Consider the following 17,140-nt stretch of genomic DNA (forward strand, 5'->3'; position numbering starts at 1 on the left):
TGCTCACCCCGGCCCGTGTGCGGCGCAGGGATCCCCATCAGCAGCCTGCGGGAGATCACACTGCTCCTGCGCCTCCGCCACCCCAACATCGTGGAGCTGAAGGAGGTGGTTGTGGGAAACCACCTAGAGAGGTGCGCAGCCTCCCCCTCCAGCCCCTCCCCTCTAGCTTCGGGCCCCAGCCTCTTCCCTTCCCTGCACCCTGAGATGGCTCTCTCCCTTTCATCTTCCTGCCCCTTCAGACTTGGAAAGGCCCTTTGCCCCCGTTGGGCAGGGTGGTTGGTAATGGCATATGTCTCCTCTTCCAGCATCTTCCTTGTGATGGGTTACTGTGAACAGGATCTGGCCAGCCTCCTGGAGAATATGCCGACGCCCTTCTCAGAGGCCCAGGTGAGGAGAGGGCTCTACTAGCTCTTGCTAATGGTGAAAGTTCCTCTATACACTTGTGCCAGCGTGTTGTGTACTGCAGGGCATCACACTAGTGCAGGGGCATCACACTAGGGGGCTGGTGAGTTTTGGTGGGTGTGGTGAGGTTTGGAGGTAGTGAGGTGTGGGTGGTCAGGAGCACTCCAGGCCCCCTGCTCCAGAGCTAGGGCTTCTAACACCTCCGTCTGTGCTTGAGCCCCACCAGACACAGACCCTGGATCCCCCAAGGCTGTTGTGGCGACTGCCACAGTTGTCCCTAAGCCCATTCTGACTGGTGACCTCTGGCCCACAGGTCAAGTGTATCACTCTGCAGGTGCTCAGGGGCCTCCAGTACCTGCACAAGAATTTTGTCATCCACAGGTGGGCCCAATGGGGCACCGGGGACTTGTTGGGATATTTGCATGGGTGGGAAATGGGTCTGTGATCTAGGGAGGGTGGCGGGGCCACATTGCAGTGGGAGGTCTCTTACTGCCGTATAAGGAGGAGGTCTAGCAGTACCATAGTGCAGTCTCCCTGAACGGCTTGTGGTGCATGGCAGTTGGCTGAGGAGAGGCGGGGCTGGGAGAGTTGGAGGGTCTCCTCAGTAAAGTGTCTCAGACACCTGTCTGTCCCCGGCAGTGTTGTCGGCTGCAATGTGACAAATAGGGGGCATTACCGCCACTGCATTATGGGTTCCCACTTCAACAAGGCACTCACTGTTTCTTGCCCACAGGGACTTAAAGGTCTCCAACCTGCTCATGACAGACAAGGGCTGTGTGAAGACAGGTCGGTGCTGTACCTGACATGTTCTCATGGGCTGCCATGATGGTCACCCAAGGACTCAGGGAGCCTGGTGCCTGGCTCTGGTCTCTGAATTCTTTCTCCCTTTATTTCAGCGGACTTTGGGCTGGCCCGGGCCTACGGTGTCCCTGTAAAACCAATGACCCCCAAGGTGGTCACGCTGTGGTGAGTTCCACATCAGTGTGGCCCCTCACCTCCTGGGAGTACCTGGTGCAGGGGCAGCTTGAGGCTGGCTGGCTGAAGTTCCAAAGAGATTCTGAGGTTGCCAAGCTTCAGAGACACACTGGCACAGGACCAGCTGAACCATCCAAGGAGGGAGCTTCCTGCTTTCCCAAACCTACATGATCCAACCAGGCGTGAGGTGGGGCTGCCTTGGCGAGACTGGAGACTTTCCGTAGATGATTCCAGTTCCAGGAACAAAGTCAGATGGGGCTGAGAGAATGGCTTTGCCGTTGCCGGGATCCCACTCCATCCTCCATCCAGAGTACCTACCTCCCCTCTGCAGATGGGCCTAGGAGTCGGGCAGGGCTGCTATGCCTCAGAAGTTAGTTCCGGGTGGCGGGTGGACATAAAGGTGAGCCGAGCCATACACGAGGGGGGCTTCTGTCCTGCAGGTACCGAGCCCCTGAGTTGCTCCTGGGAACCCTCACACAGACCACTAGTATCGACATGTGGTGAGGAGTGGGACCGTGGGGTGGGGGCACCTAGAGACCAAGGTCTGTGCTTAGTGGGAAGTGGGAGAAGAGAGACCCTAGATTTAGCATGGAGGGCACAGCCTGGGGAGCTGCTGTGGCCCCAGCCCTGGGTAGGCATGTCAGTGGAGTGTATGTGTGTGTGTCTCTAAGCAAGGCCCATTCCCTTGCCCCAGGGCCGTGGGCTGCATTCTGGCTGAGTTGCTGGCCCACAAACCACTTCTCCCAGGCTCATCTGAGATCCACCAGACTGACCTCATCGTGCAGCTGCTGGGGACACCCAGCGAAAACATCTGGCCGGTGGGTACCTTCTACATGCCATCCGGGATCCTCTGTCTAGTTGCCCCTGGCCTACCATCACTCTTACCTCTCCCCACCCCTAGGGCTTCTCAAAGCTGCCCCTGGCTGGCCAGTACACCCTGAGGAGGCAGCCCTACAACAACCTGAAGCACAAGTTCCCATGGCTCTCTGAGGCTGGATTGCGCCTCCTCAACTTCCTCTTCATGTATGACCCCAAGAAGAGGTGCTGACCCTGGCTGGCCCTGCCTAACCCCTCACGCTGGGTTCTGCCCAGCCCCGAGTGGTCCTTGGCACTCCTGGGGGGAGGGGGACGAAGACACACAGCGGGACACAGTGAAAGGTCTCCACTCACCTCCTCTGGGGCTGAGAATGGGGAAGAAGTGCTGACGGGGCAGGCGGGGTGTGAAAGGAACAAGCTCTCACCAAGTCTGCTCCTAGGGCGACAGCGGGGGACTGCCTGGAGAGCTCCTACTTTAAGGAGAAGCCCCTGCGTGAGTGCCCCCAGCCCCAACCCCTTTCCTCTAGCAAGTGCTGGGGCCATAGCCTCATGGAGAACCCTGTCCCTGAGGCTCAGTCAGGCAGACCCCAGCTCATGGTTGGTCCAGGTAGGTGCCTAGTCTCTGGGCACTGAATAGGCCTCTCCCCACAGCCTGTGAGCCAGAGCTGATGCCCACCTTCCCCCACCACCGTAACAAGCGGGCCACCCCTGCCACCACTGCCACTGCCACCGCCACTGAGGGGCCAAGCAAACGTGCCAGGCCTTGAGGAACCCCAGACCAGGAGCACCTTGAGTATGAGGGGCTCGGAGACAGACAGAGCTCACCCTGGACGAGGCAGAGCGCCTGCAGCCCTGAGGTGTGGTGGCTCCACTGGGACAGCCTGCTGCTGCCCAGCTCTACTGAGACAGCTGCTGTGTGCCTCAGGTGGAAGATTCGAGTGGATGCATTGTGGGGCCACAGCCATGGAAGCTTCTTTTGGGACCCCAGGCACCAGGACTGCCTGGGGGTGGAGGGCTGAATGGCAGGGTCTTGGTCATGACAGAATAAAGTGCCTGGAAACTGGGTGCCCGGTCTTGGGAGCTCCTGTCCCCAAGCCACTCCAGATAAAGAATCTATTGTGGGTGCAGTCACTCGTTTAATGTCCTTGAGGTTGCAATTTGTGTGCCACATGGGGTCATCCTGAGGATTAGGGAGGGGAGAGGAGGGTGCTGGGTAGGAAAGGTGCAGTGCTAGGTGAGGGGAACAGGGACTGCCGAAGCTCACAGCTGTAACCTACATGTCCACCTGCCCCTCCAGCCTGGGACCCCACACCCTGGTTGTCAGGATAATGTCGTGGGGCCAGCCCAGGTGTGGAGGCTTCATGTCCCTCTCAGCCATGGCTACCCTCCCTGTGAGCGCCTGGACAGCAGGCTGGGGGGGGGGGGAAGGGGGGCGAGAGCCCAGAGGGCATTAGGTCTCCCATCTGGGAGGATACATTCCTAAAGGTGGGGTGTGAATTTGCATGCAAAGCTGGGGGACAAGGCATCAAAGGAGGGCAGGGACCCTTTTAGGACAGATGGGCTCTTTGCCCAGCATGCACAGGCCTAGGGCTGGCCCCTGAGGACAGGCTGCGTGCTGGTCCCACAGTCCTGGCCACCCTGAGAGGCCTCTGCCCTCATGTGGTCCGGGGTGGGCAGAGGCCGGGCCTTCAGAGGCCACGCCCTGATAGCACCATCACCCACCCCTATAACTCCTGGAGCTCCGAGACTGCCGCTGGGGCCTATGGTCTGGCCCAAGGGGCACCATCCAGGGTGTCTGTTCGGGAGCGTGACAGCCATGGGCGCCTCAGTGGCTCGCCTAGGGATGGCTGTAGCACACCAGACCGCAAGCAGCTGTGCCCTGCAAAGTCCTCGGGACTGGCAAAGTCAGCTGGCCGGCCCAGTTCCTGGCGCAAAGTCAGGAAGGAGAAGGGGGGTGGTTCTGGCTGCTCTTCCAGGGCCCCATAGGGCGGACTGTCGGCCGAGGCTTCCCATGCTGGACCTCCAATACCCCAAACTTGGGCGCTCTGCTCCCAGAGGGGTGTCTCATAGGCCTGCTCTTCATGGGCTGAGGTGGCGCTTGGCAAGGGGCTGCTCTTCATGGGCTGAGGTGGCGCTTGGCAATACAGACTGCTCTCCTCCTCTGAGATCTCGTCCTCAGCCAGGTCCCGGTACAGGTCCAGTGGGCACCCAAAGGCGGCCAGGGAGCTGCGGGGGGGCAGGGGCGGTGGCTCCTCTGGCCGGGCTAACCTCTGCTGCAGCCAGGCCACACAGGAGGCCACATCTCCACTGGCTCGCCGAGCCTCCAGCAGGGCTTCAGCCGGTAGCAGGCTGGTGCCCAGCCGGGCCAGCACCTCATCCATGATCTCACACTCCAGGCGCAGTGCGAAGCAGCCCAGGGCCACCTGCACTAGCTGCCTGGCAGGGGCTGGTGCTGTCACGGTGAGGCTGTGGTTGTCTTTGCGAGCGTAGCCCATCTTCTGGAAGCTCCTGGTGAGAAGGTCCTCAGAGAGTGCCCCCTTCAACACGTGCACGTAGCCCCCAGAGAAGGTCTGCAAGGGAGGAGCTAGTTACCAGCAGCGTCCCCCCTTCTCACCAGCCAGGCCCATTTCAGAGGATGACAGGCCCAAAGCCCTGTAGCAGGGAGGGAAAGGGCCAGGAGCTCTACAGGGTCCGCCTCACGAATGCCTCTGGTCATTGCCCCCAGGGCAGGCATCTCCATTCCGGACCTCAGTGCCTGCCTAAGGTGGGAGCTGGCACAGTTGGGCTGCTCCAGTATGAATGAGTTAAGTCTTAGAACCTGGGGCTGGCAGGTGTCAGTGTGGAGCCGGCAGGCTCCAACTCTCACCTCCTGAGAGAGGGTGCCGCTGCCAAGGCAACCAGCGGAGGTGTACCTCGCCCACGTGCTCGGTGACATCATCCGCCCTACTCTTCGGAATTAGCTCAGGGTCACCCTGCCCCCTCTAGCCGCCAGCAGGTGGGCATCTCCCCCTGGCTCCTAGTCTTTTCGCTGGAGGTGCTCCCCCACCTGGTGTTTCCCTGCCACCTCAGTCTCCTCCCCCGTCAACGGGGCTCTGGGAGACGGATCGATCGGAGTGACCTCAATCTCCTCCCCTGTGCCTTTCCAGGGAACGTGTGACAACTGGGGTTCCCTCTAGGCCAGCCCTCCTCCATCCACCACGAGCTCAGGGCCTCGGTAGGGTGCTGCCCTAACACACTCCACGCTGGTCCCTGGACGCATGAGGGACGCCCCTACCTTGATGGTGGTGAACTCCTTTCTCCAGGGCAGCAGGTACAGGTGCACGGCGGCCAGCTCGAGCAGCTCGAAGGCGCGGGCCAGGCCGCGCAGTGCGGGCGCCAGGTCGGCGCGGCCCCACAGGCCGTCGGTGAGCAGCGCCAGCGCGTCGTCCTGGAGCGCCCCGTGCAGGTCGAAGTCCTCCACCAGGATCTGCCAGAGCACGGCGCGCAGCGAGGGGTCTCCGCACACGCCCGCGCGCCCGCGCCGCAGCTCGCGCTCCAGGCAGAGGCGGTAGTCCTCCGACAGCGTCGTGCTGCCCATCCTGGGGGCAGTGAGCGTGGGGGGCCGGACCCCGCACCGTCAGCCGAGCCCCTCCTCAACTCTCCAGCGGTGGCACCCCGCCGGGCATCTACAGCGCTCCGGTGCTTGGAGTGCCCGCCCCACGGACCTACGGGTAAAGGGGCGGAGGCGGCGCCAGCGCCTCACACCCGGTCCCGCGGCCGAGCGACCCCTAGGACCCACAGCCTCCCCAGGTTGGAGACTCCTCTCCTGCAAGTTGAGCGCCCCACCTCTGTATGTGCAGCGCCCCTCAGAAGGCTCGGGACCTCAACTGAGCCCTCCTGGACCACAGCCCAGAGCCCACCCGACCATTCTGTGAGGCCCACAAGCCAGAAACGTCCCTGCTAGTCCCTAGCGGCCGGGAACAGCTGTAGCCGCTCCGCCTCAGCGCTCTTCCACCAGGCGCTGGCTCCGCCTACTAAGTGACGCGAGAGGGGCGTGGCCTGAGCCAGCGACCGCCCCTTGGCCGCACTGTCTAGGCGGAGCCGACTGGAGGGCAGGGCCTCGGGGCGAACCCCGAGGTGGCGTGCAGGAGCCCCACCCCACTGAGCACCTGCTACCTGAGCCTGTGGCCTTCGTCGCCCTCCGCTGTCCCAGGGTCGGTGGGGCCTGGAGGGAGATTGGCTGGAGAAGGGGAGGCTCAAGAAGCAGAAGCAGCCAGCTGCCCAAGGAGCTGTGGGCCGCATACTCGGGATCCGGCAGCTACGGGGGATGTGGGGATGGGGGTGCGGGAAGGGCAACGCCAACCTGTCAGGTGGAGCATTGGGGAAGGGCCCCTGGCTCGGCGCACCCTTGCCATGGGAGACTCTTGCCAGGAATAGCTGGCCCGTGTAGGGTCAGGGGCTGGTCACACCCCCCCCCCCCAAGCCACTCCTACCGCCCACCAGGTTGGCCTGGCCGAGGTTCTGCCTCAACTAAGGTCGGTATGTGGGTTATAAGCTGTAGAGAGCCAGTGTTTGCTGCCCCTCTCCCTGAGGAGACCAAACACTGTCCCCATCACCCAGTTCTGGGGGTCTAGCACCTTTAGTATCCTGCCACAGCAGCCCACCCCCTGGAGGGCCTCGGTGCCCAGATGCCAACACCCATGAGGCCGTGGTAAGGCTACCCTCCAAGGAGCCTCTCCTCTGAAGCTAACCCCAAGCCATCACTGTTCCAGCACAAGGGTGGCCAGCAGGCAAAGGCTGAGGCCACATCCAGGCTCCCCAAGCCTGTTTCTCCACTGGGAGGGGAATCGTTCCTGAGAGCCCTTCTGGGCCAGTGCTCTGGTCTCTCAGTCCTGCTCAGTGAAGACCTGGAACTTCAGCCTCATGCCTGATAGCCCACTAAGGACCAGGGTGTGGTGAGGCCCAGTCTCCCAGGAGGCTCATGCTCCCCTTAGCCCCTCATCCACCATTCTGCCTCCCAGTCAGCAGGGAGGGTGGCTGTGCCTTCTTGCCTGACTCACCTGAAGTGCAGGGTTGGGAAGAATGAGCTAGGCAGGGTGACAACAGCAGTCACTCTTTATTTTTTGCTTGGCCAGGTCCCTGTTCCCCTGCCCAGCCCTATGGAGCAGGTAGCACTGGGTAGGGCATCGAGAACCCTCCATCTGACATGGGCCCAGGTGAGGTTTGTATGTTGAGTCAATGGGATGCCCGTGGGCTCAGGTGTCCCCGGGGGCGGGGTGGGGAGTGGGCAGGAGCAGGGGAAGAGTAGTCAGTGTCCAATAAATAAACCACCCAGTCCTAAGCTCGGAGCGGCTCCACAGGCTCTGGTTCTTGGCTCAGGGCAGCGGTGACACACGGCCGGGCAGGAGCGCCCTCCTCTGCCCTGATGCCCAGCCGTTCAAACTGCTCCGGGACTTCTCCAGCTGGCCTGTGCTGGGCCCAAAGTTCACTGTGGGGGCAGGGGCCCCTTGGTGCTGCAGGCTCTAGTCATGATATCTCAGAGCCAGGCAGGAGAGAAGGGCACAGCTCCTGGGAGCTGTTAGGGGTCCCCATACCCTCGTGGGTGAAGCCTGGAGGCAGGTGGTGGGCGAGGGAAGGGCTGGGGGCACAGCCTCCACAGTTGCCCATCCCGCCTGCATCAGCACGGAGAGTGCCTGGAAGCATGTCCACAGTGAAAGCAAGAAGCTCAGGTGGGGGGGACCCCTGGTTACTTGTCTAGGGCCCTCTGGGGTAGGAGCTCCACATAGCTCAGGGCGCTCTGCAGTGAGGTCAGGCAATAACCCTCCTCTCCAATCAGGTACCTGGAATAGGGTGGGGGTGGGGTAGGTGCTCATGGAGCAGAGCCACCACCTCAGCAAGCCTCTGTCCCTGAGGAGGGCACAGAGCAATGCCTGCACCCCCACCCCACCCCCCGCAGATGCTGGGCAGAGGGTGCTGTCGCTGTGCAAGCCCTGAGCGCCTACCCTTCATGGATGAACTCCTCTAGGGCGGCGCACTCAGACACCAGCTGGGGGAGGCCACTCTTCAGCACCACGAAGGACAGGATAGGCAGCAGGTCATCGGCACCACTGCCAGCACAGGCACAGCTGCCTGAGGGTCCTGGGGAGCCCCCTCCAGTGCCTGTGTCTGCGGCTCCAGGGACCCTCATAGTATGCCCAGGGATGAGGCTGGGGTCAGGGTTAGACCCCTGAGGGTAGGTGCCCATGGCTCCTGCCACTGGCAGGAGGGTGGGAGACCTCGGGTCTTTTATTCCACCCACCCCCTAACCCCACCCTGAGGATCGGAGAGCCTGCATATCCCTGGATTCACTAGAGGGTCTGAACTGAAAGGCTCTGACCCCAGAGGACACAGTGGCTCTGTGGGAGCCCAGGCCTCCACCCCTCACTCACATGGCGGCAGCAGCTGGCGGGGCCCTGGCCTCCTGGGCACGGCAGCAGTCCTCGGCACAGGCGCAGATGAGCCGAAGGGCTCGCACTGCAGCAGACAGGCTTCCTGAGAACAGTGTGGGGCGGGCTGGGGGTGGGGTGGGGAGCTAGGGCAGGTGCCCAGCAGGGCCATGAGGGCTAAACGAGACCCAAGGCCCTGACCCTCCACATACAAAGCCTTCTCTGGGCCAGAGGGCAGTGTGCAGGGCTGGGGACCTGCCTGGGAACACCTTTCACACAGCCCTTGTCCAATCTGGGGGAAGGGATACCCATTTGGCAGCATGAGGGGTATGCAGCTCGGAGAGCTGGGCCCAGTCCCGAGGGAGAGCCCGCCCTCACCGATACACTCCAGCTTCTTCTGGGGGCAGCTCTCCAGGACCAGCAGGCCCAGCTCCTGCACTGCAGAGCTGTATGGGTAGGCACCTGCGCCCTGAGCCCCAGTGACCTGGGGGAGGAGCTTGGCCGGGATGCCCAGGGCTGTGGGGGCTGAGTTTCCATAGAGCTCCATGCTCCTGCTTAGGGCCTCCTCCCGGGCTTGGTGCACGCTCCTAGGGCAGAGAGGGGCTGGGCTTTGCCGCTGGTCTGCAGTGGAGAGCACAGTGGCCAGGGCAGGGCATCGACTGGGAAAGCAGCTGGTCTGCCCCTCAGCAGGCAGCCTGCCCCCAGGAGGGTGGCACTGCAAACAGGAGTGCCACAGGGCAGAGCTGCAGGGAGAGCCGTGGACTGCACTGGGTGGCCCCACCTGTACAGGGCCAGCAGAGGGGCCCAGAGCGGGGAGAAGAAGGCCTCCTCCAGCCTCGCCAGGCAGCGGTCCTTGGCAACAGCCGTGTTCAGGCCCTCGAAGGCGAGCAGGGTCAATGAGAGCAGCCTGTCTATGGAGCAGAGAGGGGCAGATGCAGCGGTGGGGCACCTGGGCCTGGCACCCCAACACAGCCAGACGCAGTGGGGCCTCAGACACATGGCCACCTCTCTACAGGGAAGGTCCCCTCCTCCCAGGCCCAAGACCTCTCCCCCTGGGCTGGCTCTGTCGTGAAGAAGTCCTTGGCCTGGACCCTCCCCTCTCATTACCTTCAAATCCACCCTCTTCCTGAGGCTGTGTGCTGGCATCTGGGGAGGGTGCCTTTGGCCTGGCTCCGGCTGCCCCCACCCTATGTCACTACTGAGAAAGGTGTGGGTGGGGGGCTGCCTGTTCAGAAAGAGTCTGTCCTTGGGACTACGGGAGGGGTCTTGAGCATGTCCTCAGAGTGTGGAGGGCACTGCCTCACACCTGGTGGGGGACCCCCGATAGCTGTCAGAAACCCCCATCCCTGGGTCCCCTGCTACCTTGACCCCGACCCTTGGGTGACCCCCATCCACACCAATGGCTTCGTGGACATCCTTCGCCATGCTCTTCAGCTGCTGCTCGTGCAAAGGTTCCCTCCTAGTTCGGGGGTTCTGCGCCTCAGAGCACCCCCTGGGGCCCAGGCCCCACCTCTCTGATGTGGCCAAGAACTGTTCCAGGTCCTCGAAGGAGCCATCCTTGTCCCGCAGGCGGGACGCAGAGTCCCCCAGGGGTGAAGGAGGCCCCACCGGGCTGTCATCTGCCCCTCTGTCAGGGGCCACATCTGGTGGTTGTGCAATGGGTTCCGGGGGACACAGCACACAGTGGAGGCTCTGGGAGGTGCGCAGCCGCCGGCTCCTGTCCGAGGGCATGGAGCAGCAGCCGGGGGAGGGCGTGGCGCCCAGTGTGGCCCTGCTCACCACCGGGTACAGTGCTCCATACACCGTGCCCTGGAGCTTGCGCAGGAGCTGCGAGACGGGGTGGTCAGGCAGGCTGTGGGGGAGGCGCGGGCTGCAGGCTGGGGCGGCGGGCAGGAGAGCCAGCTCGCACACTCCGTCCTATGTCCATGGGGGACCCTCACCTGAAGCACCCACCTCTCCCAGACTCTGGCAAACTGGGAATGCTTCGGGGTCCCCTCACCCTGGGTTCCACCCCAGCTCATTGCACCCTGTCTCTCCCTCCCTCCCTCCCTCCCTCCCTCTGAGGTGGCAGTCACTGCTTTCCTCTGACTTTCCCAGGAACCCTAAGATCATCAAGGGCACAGTGGGGGTGGGGCTGGTACCTGAGGAGGTGGGAGACTAGGCTGGTTACCAGCGACAGGTCCCCAGGGCTCCTCTTGAGTTTGGCCTTCCAGAGCTTCGGCCAGTCCTGCAGGACAGGGGGTTGGGCAGGTGCACAGGCCTCACACTTCCCAGGGTACGGGGAAGCTACCCAGGCTCGGCTGGCTGTGCACTCACATGGTCCTGTTCATACTCCAGGACGGCGGCATAGAGTGCCCGCTGCTCCCGCTCCTCCTGGCTCAGGGCCACCCGGCAGAACCTCCTGAGTGGGAAGAGCCGCTAGCAGGGGCTGAGCCCTCCCCACAGCACCCTGGGGTCAGGCACAGGGATGCCCCCTGGGGATACAGGGGTTATGGAGGTAGTAAGGGGCACATTTGTTGAGAGGTAGAGATAGGAAGCAGCCACTGGGAGGTGGTGAGCAATGAGGGACACAGTAGTATGGGGATGGGGGTCGTGAACTCACATTGGGAGGTGGTGAGCAATGGGGGTCGTGGTTGTATGGTGATGGGGGTTGTGGACTTACATTGGGAGGTGGTGAACAATGAGGGACACAGTAGTATGGGGATGGGAACGGGCACACACACTGGGAGGTGGGGAGCAATGGGGGACACAGTAGTATGGGGATGGGGGTCGGGGACTCACATTGGGAGGCAATGAGGAAGGGGTACGCAGTAGTATGAAGATGGGCACACACCTGTTGGGAGTATGGGTGGATGCACCCATTGGGAAGCGATGTGGAACAAGGTTGAAAGAGGAGAGTGGGGCACACTTGAGAGAGGGGAGTGGGGCACACCTATGGGATATGGAGGTGGGCACACCTGCTGGCAGGTGGTAAGAACAGGGGCGTAGTTATTGGGAAAGGAGGGGTGGAGCTTACCTGTTAGCTGCCTCCTGTAGCCGCAGCCGGCGCTCCTCCATCTTCCTCTGGAGCTGAGCACAGTCAAGGAGCCATTGAGTTGGCCCTGCACATCTGCACACCTGCCTGAGCACCCACAGGGTCCAGGGGGCTGGGATGAGCACCTACTTGTGGGGGGGGTGGCTATTCCCAGGAAGGTTTCATGGGGAGGGACCCCTGTGTGGAGGCCAGGAAGGCATGAGCAGATAAGAAGGGTGTGAGGGAAGAGGCCCTGAGAGAGAAGCCCCATCTCTCTGAAGCTCTGCTCCCCAAGGCTGCAGTCTGGGTGCCTCCCCCTCCCCCAGGGACAGGAAGAAAGGGTACAGTCTCCTCCCGAGCCTTGGCGATCACCAGGTTCTCCATCATCTGCCGCTGCAGGGACAGGGTCTGGCCAGAGAAGCAATGTGTGAGACCACTCCTGTCTGCCCGTCCTCACTCCCAGGCCCTCCCTGGGCTTCACTCACCAGGGACGTCTTCTGCACAGCCTGGCTGGGGTCCAGACGGGCCATGCGGGCCTCGTAGGCAGCCTTCAGCTTCTGGTTTTGAAGCGAGGCCTCCTCCAGGGGTGTCAACTCCCTGGAAAAGCCCCAGAAATGCAGGAGTGCTTCCCTGCCCTGATGAGCCTCGTGTGGAACCCACATCTGGTTCTCAGGCCAGAAGAGAACCAGCTGTGAGGGGAGGGCCCGGGCAGGCAATATGAAGGGGCGGAGCAGCCAGGGGTGGGAGGACCGAAGTTACAGGGACTTCCAACTTTTCCAAAGGAACCGGAAGTTTGGACTTGTATGCAAAACTGGTTATACATGTTTGGCAGCTGAAACGGAACTCTTTTAAGGCACTGTGTGGGCCAGCAGCTCTCTGAGTCTGTAACCTGTGAAGGGCAGAACCATGTGTACTTGGTGTCTGTGACCAACAGGCACTCCCCAGGAAGCATCCAGCGCTGTGTGTGCCTTTCTGCTCTCGGAGGCTGAGGGTAGAAGCAGGGGAATCAAGACTGGGATGGAAATTCTTTCCTGGAATGGAATTCTTGGGCCTACAGACCAGCTGCAACCCATGCGGAGATGAGGTGACTGAGGGGCTGGTGGCACCTTCTGGCAAGCCCAGAGGTCTGGCTAGATCAAGGCCCGGAGGAGCAGGTCCTCCCCGTTTGTCCCACTTGAGATTCACTGGGCTGCTTTCATGTCTTGGTTTCCTCCAGGAATTCTAGAAAATTGTTCACCATTATCTCTTCAAAATAATGACTGCTATTTTTGTTTCTTTTCTTCTTTTGGAACACTGGTACATGTATGTTAAAGCCTTTATGCCTCTTTCATATTTCGATGCTTGGTTTTCCCTTTCATGAAGCATGCCAGGTGCCTGTGACTTCTTGTCCAAGTCATTATCCTCTCTACAGCTGTGTCTGCATTGCCAACTTTTCCACTCAGATTGTTTTTTTTAGATTTCTACTAGAAAATATACCATATATACTCAAGTATAAGCTGACCCGAATATCAACTTAGGTACCTAACTTTTACCACAAAAACTGCATTAAAAATGTTATGAAAAACTCAGCTTATACATGCGTATATATGGTAGTTTTAAAAAATTATTATTTCCACCTTTAAAGGAAACTTCAGTTGCATTTTTTTATTTCTGGAAGTCTTACTTGATTCTTGACTTCCTGGGTCATATTGAATATATTTTTCTCATTCTAGATTTTACAGTTTCTTATTTTTCTCTAGAGATAGGGAAGGTGATTGTTCTATAATCTGCATCTGACTGTGTCAGTGCCTGAAGCCTTCACAAGCCCGTTTTTGCTGTCAGGCCCTCACAGTTTCTTGTCTCCTGGTGGCTGTCACCCACTCTTATGAACCAAGATGGTGGCTTGCCGTTGTTTCTGCAGGCACAAGGGTTTTCCCATTCAGGGACCTTGTTTGGCTACATTTACCATGGCTAGCTGCTACTGCCTGGCCTCCAACCCCAATACTCAGGCTCAGTCCGCACCCCGTTTTGCCCCCTCTTACTTCTTAGAGTGTGGGGACTCCACCACCTGAAGTTTCTGGAAGATCTCAGGGGGCAGAAAAGGGGAGAGCTTCCCGCCTTCATCTGAGCACACTCGGCGGTGTCGGCTGGTGGGAGAGGGCGCTGTGGCAGTCACAGGGTTGGCTGGCTTCAGGCATGGCTTCCCTGTAAGCCACACATGGCCAGAGGTCAGGCGGGTAATTCCACATTCTACAGGGGGCGGGGGGTGGGGTGGGGGTACAGATTTGGGGCTGCCTGGGACACTTCCTCCTGCTGGAGACCCACCCAGTTTGGCAGCGGTCGACTGGGCCCTCTCCAAACACTGCTCGGCCAGCTTCAGCATTTTTGAGGTGTCAGGGGCCACGGTTTCCCCATCTTCTGGGGGAACAAGAGACAAAGAGGCCGTTCCCTTCAGTGAGATTTCTCATCAGATTCCTATGGGAGGGAAAACCCAGCAGAGGGAAGCTGCTGGATCTACCTTGATTCTGACGCAGATTCTGGGTCTGGCCAGTCCAGCATCTGACTGGCTCTTTCCCACATGGCTATGTGGGCCCATGGCGTCCTCTACCTAAATAGGGTCTTGTCTTACTCCTCACCTAGGGCTTCACCTGAGACGACCCCCGCCCTGCATGGGATGGGCCGTGCAGCTTTTGTGACATCTCACGAATAGCGATGAGCCGTGCCTTCCCACCTCCTGCTCCCAGCACTTCTCGGCCTTTCCCTTGCATCACACTGACTCCAAGGTCCACAGTGCTCTGCACAACCTGTGCATTGGGCTGTCCCTGCTTCCCTTCCACCTGCCTCCCATGACCACGCCACCCATTCCCAACTCGGGGCCTTATCTGCCCCCTTGTGGGAATGCAATCTCCGACCCTGGCACAGTTTGCTCCCATCCTCCGTGGCTTCAGTGTCACCTCCTCCAGAGTGCTTTTGTGCCCGACTACCCCCATCATGCCCCACCCCACTCATCCTCTGGCCCACAACGCCCATCCCCTTAGAGCCTGCCTCATGCTGTAGCAGCCAGGAGATGCTCAAGCCTGGGACTTGCTGAGGGTTAATGACCCTTGGTTAGGCTGGAACAGCCAGGAGCCAAGAGAACTGTACCTTTAGGCATTTCCACTTCTTCCAGCAGCACCTGGGAGATGTAGTGAATGCTCCTCAGGTATTCCATATATGCCTCCTGTGCCCAGGGAAGAGAAGTGGCAGGTTGAGTGGCTCCACCGTGCTTACCTGCTGCCCTTCCAGGAAAATGCAACCCTGGGAGTGGCTGGCTGGTAATCGCACAGCCGCTTAGTTCTGGGTCTCCATGACTTCTCGGGAGGGAAAGACGTGAGCATCTGCTAAGAACATCAGAACACTTCTTTCTACAAGTCTGCAGAGAGGCAGTGAGAGCTGGCGCCAGGAAGGCAGAGCCTCTGAGTGTTTCTGACCAAGTAGGGCTCTCACTTTTCACTCTCTCTGAAGCTTATGTCCTGGCTCAGGGGCTATTCTCTCATCAGCTTAAAGAAAACGTATTTTAAGAAAAATATGTTAAAAGAGAGGAAGATGATGTTGTGAATTTTTGATAGTAGTTTTGCCTGGGGTTAAGTCCAGCAGTTGGAAACCAACAACTGCTTTATGGGAGAAAGATGAGGCTTCCTATTCCCATAAAGAGTTAGTCTCTCAGAAACCCACATGGGCACTTCTACTCTGTCTTACAGGGTTGTTCCGAGTCGGAATCGACTAGATGGCGATGAGTTTGGATTTTGGTCCTACCACAGGTTTCTTGGAAATCCCTTTCCTGATACTCAGGGTGAGTTCTACCCAGGCACACAGGAGTCAGAACTTCATGCAGAGAGTACTAAAAACCACTGTATGATCTTCTCATGCCTTCTTTCCCCCCATCGAGGCTGTTTTGACTTGTGGGGCACCTGCTGTCCTAGAACACAGCAACAGAAGCGGCAGGATTTAGAAACCAGGATGCTTTTCTTGGGCACGAAGCCTCCTCTCCTCCCTGGGTGTGTGTTGTGGCCTAGCCACTGTCTACTAGGTCCCCACCCTAAGAACAAGTCACCCTGCCCACCCTCTGCTTTTTCTTCCCAGCAAGCCCTGGTAGTTGATCTCTGGATTCGGCCCAGAAAAGGGTGCACGCATACGGAGTTGCGAAGGCTTAGTTCACAGACACTGCTGAGTTCCCTTCTGTGAAGTTGACCTCAGCTCTGATCCCCAGACTCTGAGGAGAGACAGGAACCAAAGGCCTGAGAGGGCCGTGAGCTGTCCAAGGTCACACAGCATGGCACAGCACAGCGGGGCCTAGGGCCAGCGGGGCCCAGCTTCCTTCCTGTCGCATGGGCGTGGGCGCCCCAAGTGCCGAAGCCCCCGGCCGAGCGTGACCCACGCCGCTTGGCCGGTCCCATCCCCGTCCACCCGGCTGGCGGCAGGTCGTATCCCTCACGGTCGCCGCCGCTCCCGCCCCGGCACTCTCCCCGGCCGGGCTCCGGAGCCCCCCTCACCCGGGGTCGGTTGCCGGTGTCCAGCTCAATGGCCCCATTGGCCAGCTTCATAGCGCTCTGCAGCGGCTTCACGGCGCCGTCCCCGGCCGCAGCTGCCATGGCGCTGGGCTGGGGAGGCGGTGGCGGCTGAGGGGCGGGGCGGGCAGCCGACACCGGAACGCTACGTGTGCCGGCACTGGAGCGACGGAACATCGGACAGCCGGAAGGGGCGGGGCCCGCTGGGAACACTTCCGGTGCACCCCCTCTGTCGCCCGAGCTCGTCACCGTGGGGCGGCGGCGGCAGCGGCAGCTCGGGACCGGACACCAGCACCCTCACCTGCAGCCCGGGTCTCCCCATCTGAAAAAGAGGATTAGTAATGAAGAGCACCAGAGCCCTCGCTCCACGTCCGGAACTCTGAACTCTTGAGAACCCGAGAATTGCACTTGTGATCCGTAATTCTCTGTGTATACTTGAATAAAAAATTGCAAAGACACACCAGAGGAGTTTGTACTTCATGCTACATGGCCAACTATGTAAATACTCTGAAAAGACTTCCGGTATCGAGAGGGAACTCCGTGCGTGGCCATGGCGTCCTCCCGTGAAACGTGCTACCGGCGGGTCTGCTCTCCCTGACGGGTTTGTGAAGAGCCTCGATGAGCTGCCGGACATCAAGGGCTCAGCACTGCGCCTGGCCCTAGGTCAGCGCTTTAGGCCTTCGTGGAGCGCCCTGTTTCCCCGTCAGGTGGAGTGGGGAGCGTTCCGAGTGGCAACGGGGGGCCTCCAGGATCGCACAGGCTCGCGGGCTTTGCTCCAGTCCGCGCGAGCTCCGCCAGCTTGCTCCTCCACTAATAAGCCGAACTTCCCCGAGTGTGGCCGAGCAAAGCCGAACGGAGCCGACCCTAGCCGAGCGGCGTCCAGCGGAGCCGAGACGCACGTGCTGAAGGGCCGAGCGGGGCCGAACGGAGCCGAGGGACACCGAGTCTAGCCGAGCAGAGTCGAGCGGAGCCGAGGGGCACCGAGCAGGCCAGCGGGCCGAGGC

General features: G+C 60.4%; 3 protein-coding genes across 8 annotated transcripts in view; 1 reads left to right on the forward strand and 2 right to left on the reverse strand.

Moving 5' to 3' along the window:
- Positions 1–3,309, forward strand: part of CDK10 (cyclin dependent kinase 10) — a 7,048-nt gene extending 3,739 nt beyond the window's left edge. The window contains exons 4-13 of one of the 3 annotated variants that reach the window (XM_004704497.2): positions 29–131; positions 306–387; positions 716–783; positions 1,136–1,188; positions 1,299–1,368; positions 1,818–1,877; positions 2,072–2,195; positions 2,279–2,418; positions 2,634–2,686; positions 2,845–3,309. In XM_004704497.2, coding sequence (XP_004704554.1) covers positions 29–131; positions 306–387; positions 716–783; positions 1,136–1,188; positions 1,299–1,368; positions 1,818–1,877; positions 2,072–2,195; positions 2,279–2,418; positions 2,634–2,686; positions 2,845–2,960 — 869 coding nt within the window. In that variant the 3' untranslated portion in view covers positions 2,961–3,309. The remainder of the gene's footprint in view (positions 1–28; positions 132–305; positions 388–715; positions 784–1,135; positions 1,189–1,298; positions 1,369–1,817; positions 1,878–2,071; positions 2,196–2,278; positions 2,419–2,633; positions 2,687–2,844) is intronic. The other 2 variants (XM_045293563.1, XM_045293564.1) reach the window with 2 other exon arrangements.
- Positions 3,310–6,189, reverse strand: SPATA2L (spermatogenesis associated 2 like). The gene is made up of 2 exons (XM_004704727.2): positions 5,468–6,189; positions 3,310–4,763 (listed from the first exon to the last, which is right to left on the reverse strand). The coding sequence occupies exons 1-2, from the start codon at positions 5,768–5,770 to the stop codon at positions 3,954–3,956; spliced, it is 1,113 nt and encodes a 370-aa protein (XP_004704784.1). The 5' UTR covers positions 5,771–6,189; the 3' UTR covers positions 3,310–3,953.
- Positions 6,190–7,269: 1,080 nt separating this feature from the next.
- On the reverse strand, positions 7,270–16,941 carry VPS9D1 (VPS9 domain containing 1). Of its 4 annotated transcripts, none has more exons than XM_045293574.1 (15): positions 16,438–16,941; positions 14,734–14,809; positions 13,915–14,004; positions 13,632–13,794; positions 12,096–12,207; positions 11,956–12,018; positions 11,614–11,666; positions 10,914–10,998; positions 10,739–10,824; positions 9,995–10,449; positions 9,379–9,508; positions 8,976–9,184; positions 8,601–8,685; positions 8,175–8,279; positions 7,270–8,012 (listed from the first exon to the last, which is right to left on the reverse strand). In XM_045293574.1, the coding sequence occupies exons 1-15, from the start codon at positions 16,768–16,770 to the stop codon at positions 7,919–7,921; spliced, it is 2,139 nt and encodes a 712-aa protein (XP_045149509.1). In that variant the 5' UTR covers positions 16,771–16,941; the 3' UTR covers positions 7,270–7,918. The 4 variants fall into 4 exon arrangements, with proteins under 4 accessions (XP_045149509.1, XP_045149508.1, XP_045149510.1 ...); XM_045293573.1 differs by having other exon boundaries at positions 13,915–14,007; positions 16,438–16,939; XM_045293575.1 differs by lacking the exon at positions 16,438–16,941 and adding an exon at positions 16,122–16,275.
- Positions 16,942–17,140: the final 199 nt, after the last annotated feature.

This window comes from Echinops telfairi, unplaced genomic scaffold, assembly GCF_000313985.2.
Source record: "Echinops telfairi isolate 266 unplaced genomic scaffold, ASM31398v2 ScPeMD7_2291;HRSCAF=2852, whole genome shotgun sequence".
Classification (NCBI taxonomy): Eukaryota; Metazoa; Chordata; class Mammalia; order Afrosoricida; family Tenrecidae; genus Echinops; species Echinops telfairi.

Coding starts and splice junctions, on each gene's coding strand:
- SPATA2L (XM_004704727.2), bottom strand. CDS start 5,770: ATGGGCAGCACGACGCTGTCGGAGGACTACCGCCTCTGCCTGGAGCGC. Junction 4,764..5,467: donor AGGAGTTCACCACCATCAAG/GTAGGGGCGTCC, acceptor CCTCCCTTGCAG/ACCTTCTCTGGGGGCTACGT.
- VPS9D1 (XM_045293573.1), bottom strand. CDS start 16,770: ATGTCCGGCAGCTCATCGAGGCTCTTCACAAACCCGTCAGGGAGAGCA. Junction 12,208..13,631: donor GAGTCCCCACACTCTAAGAA/GTAAGAGGGGGC, acceptor GGGCTTTTCCAG/GGAGTTGACACCCCTGGAGG. Junction 11,667..11,955: donor CCAAGGCTCGGGAGGAGACT/GTACCCTTTCTT, acceptor GACTGTGCTCAG/CTCCAGAGGAAGATGGAGGA.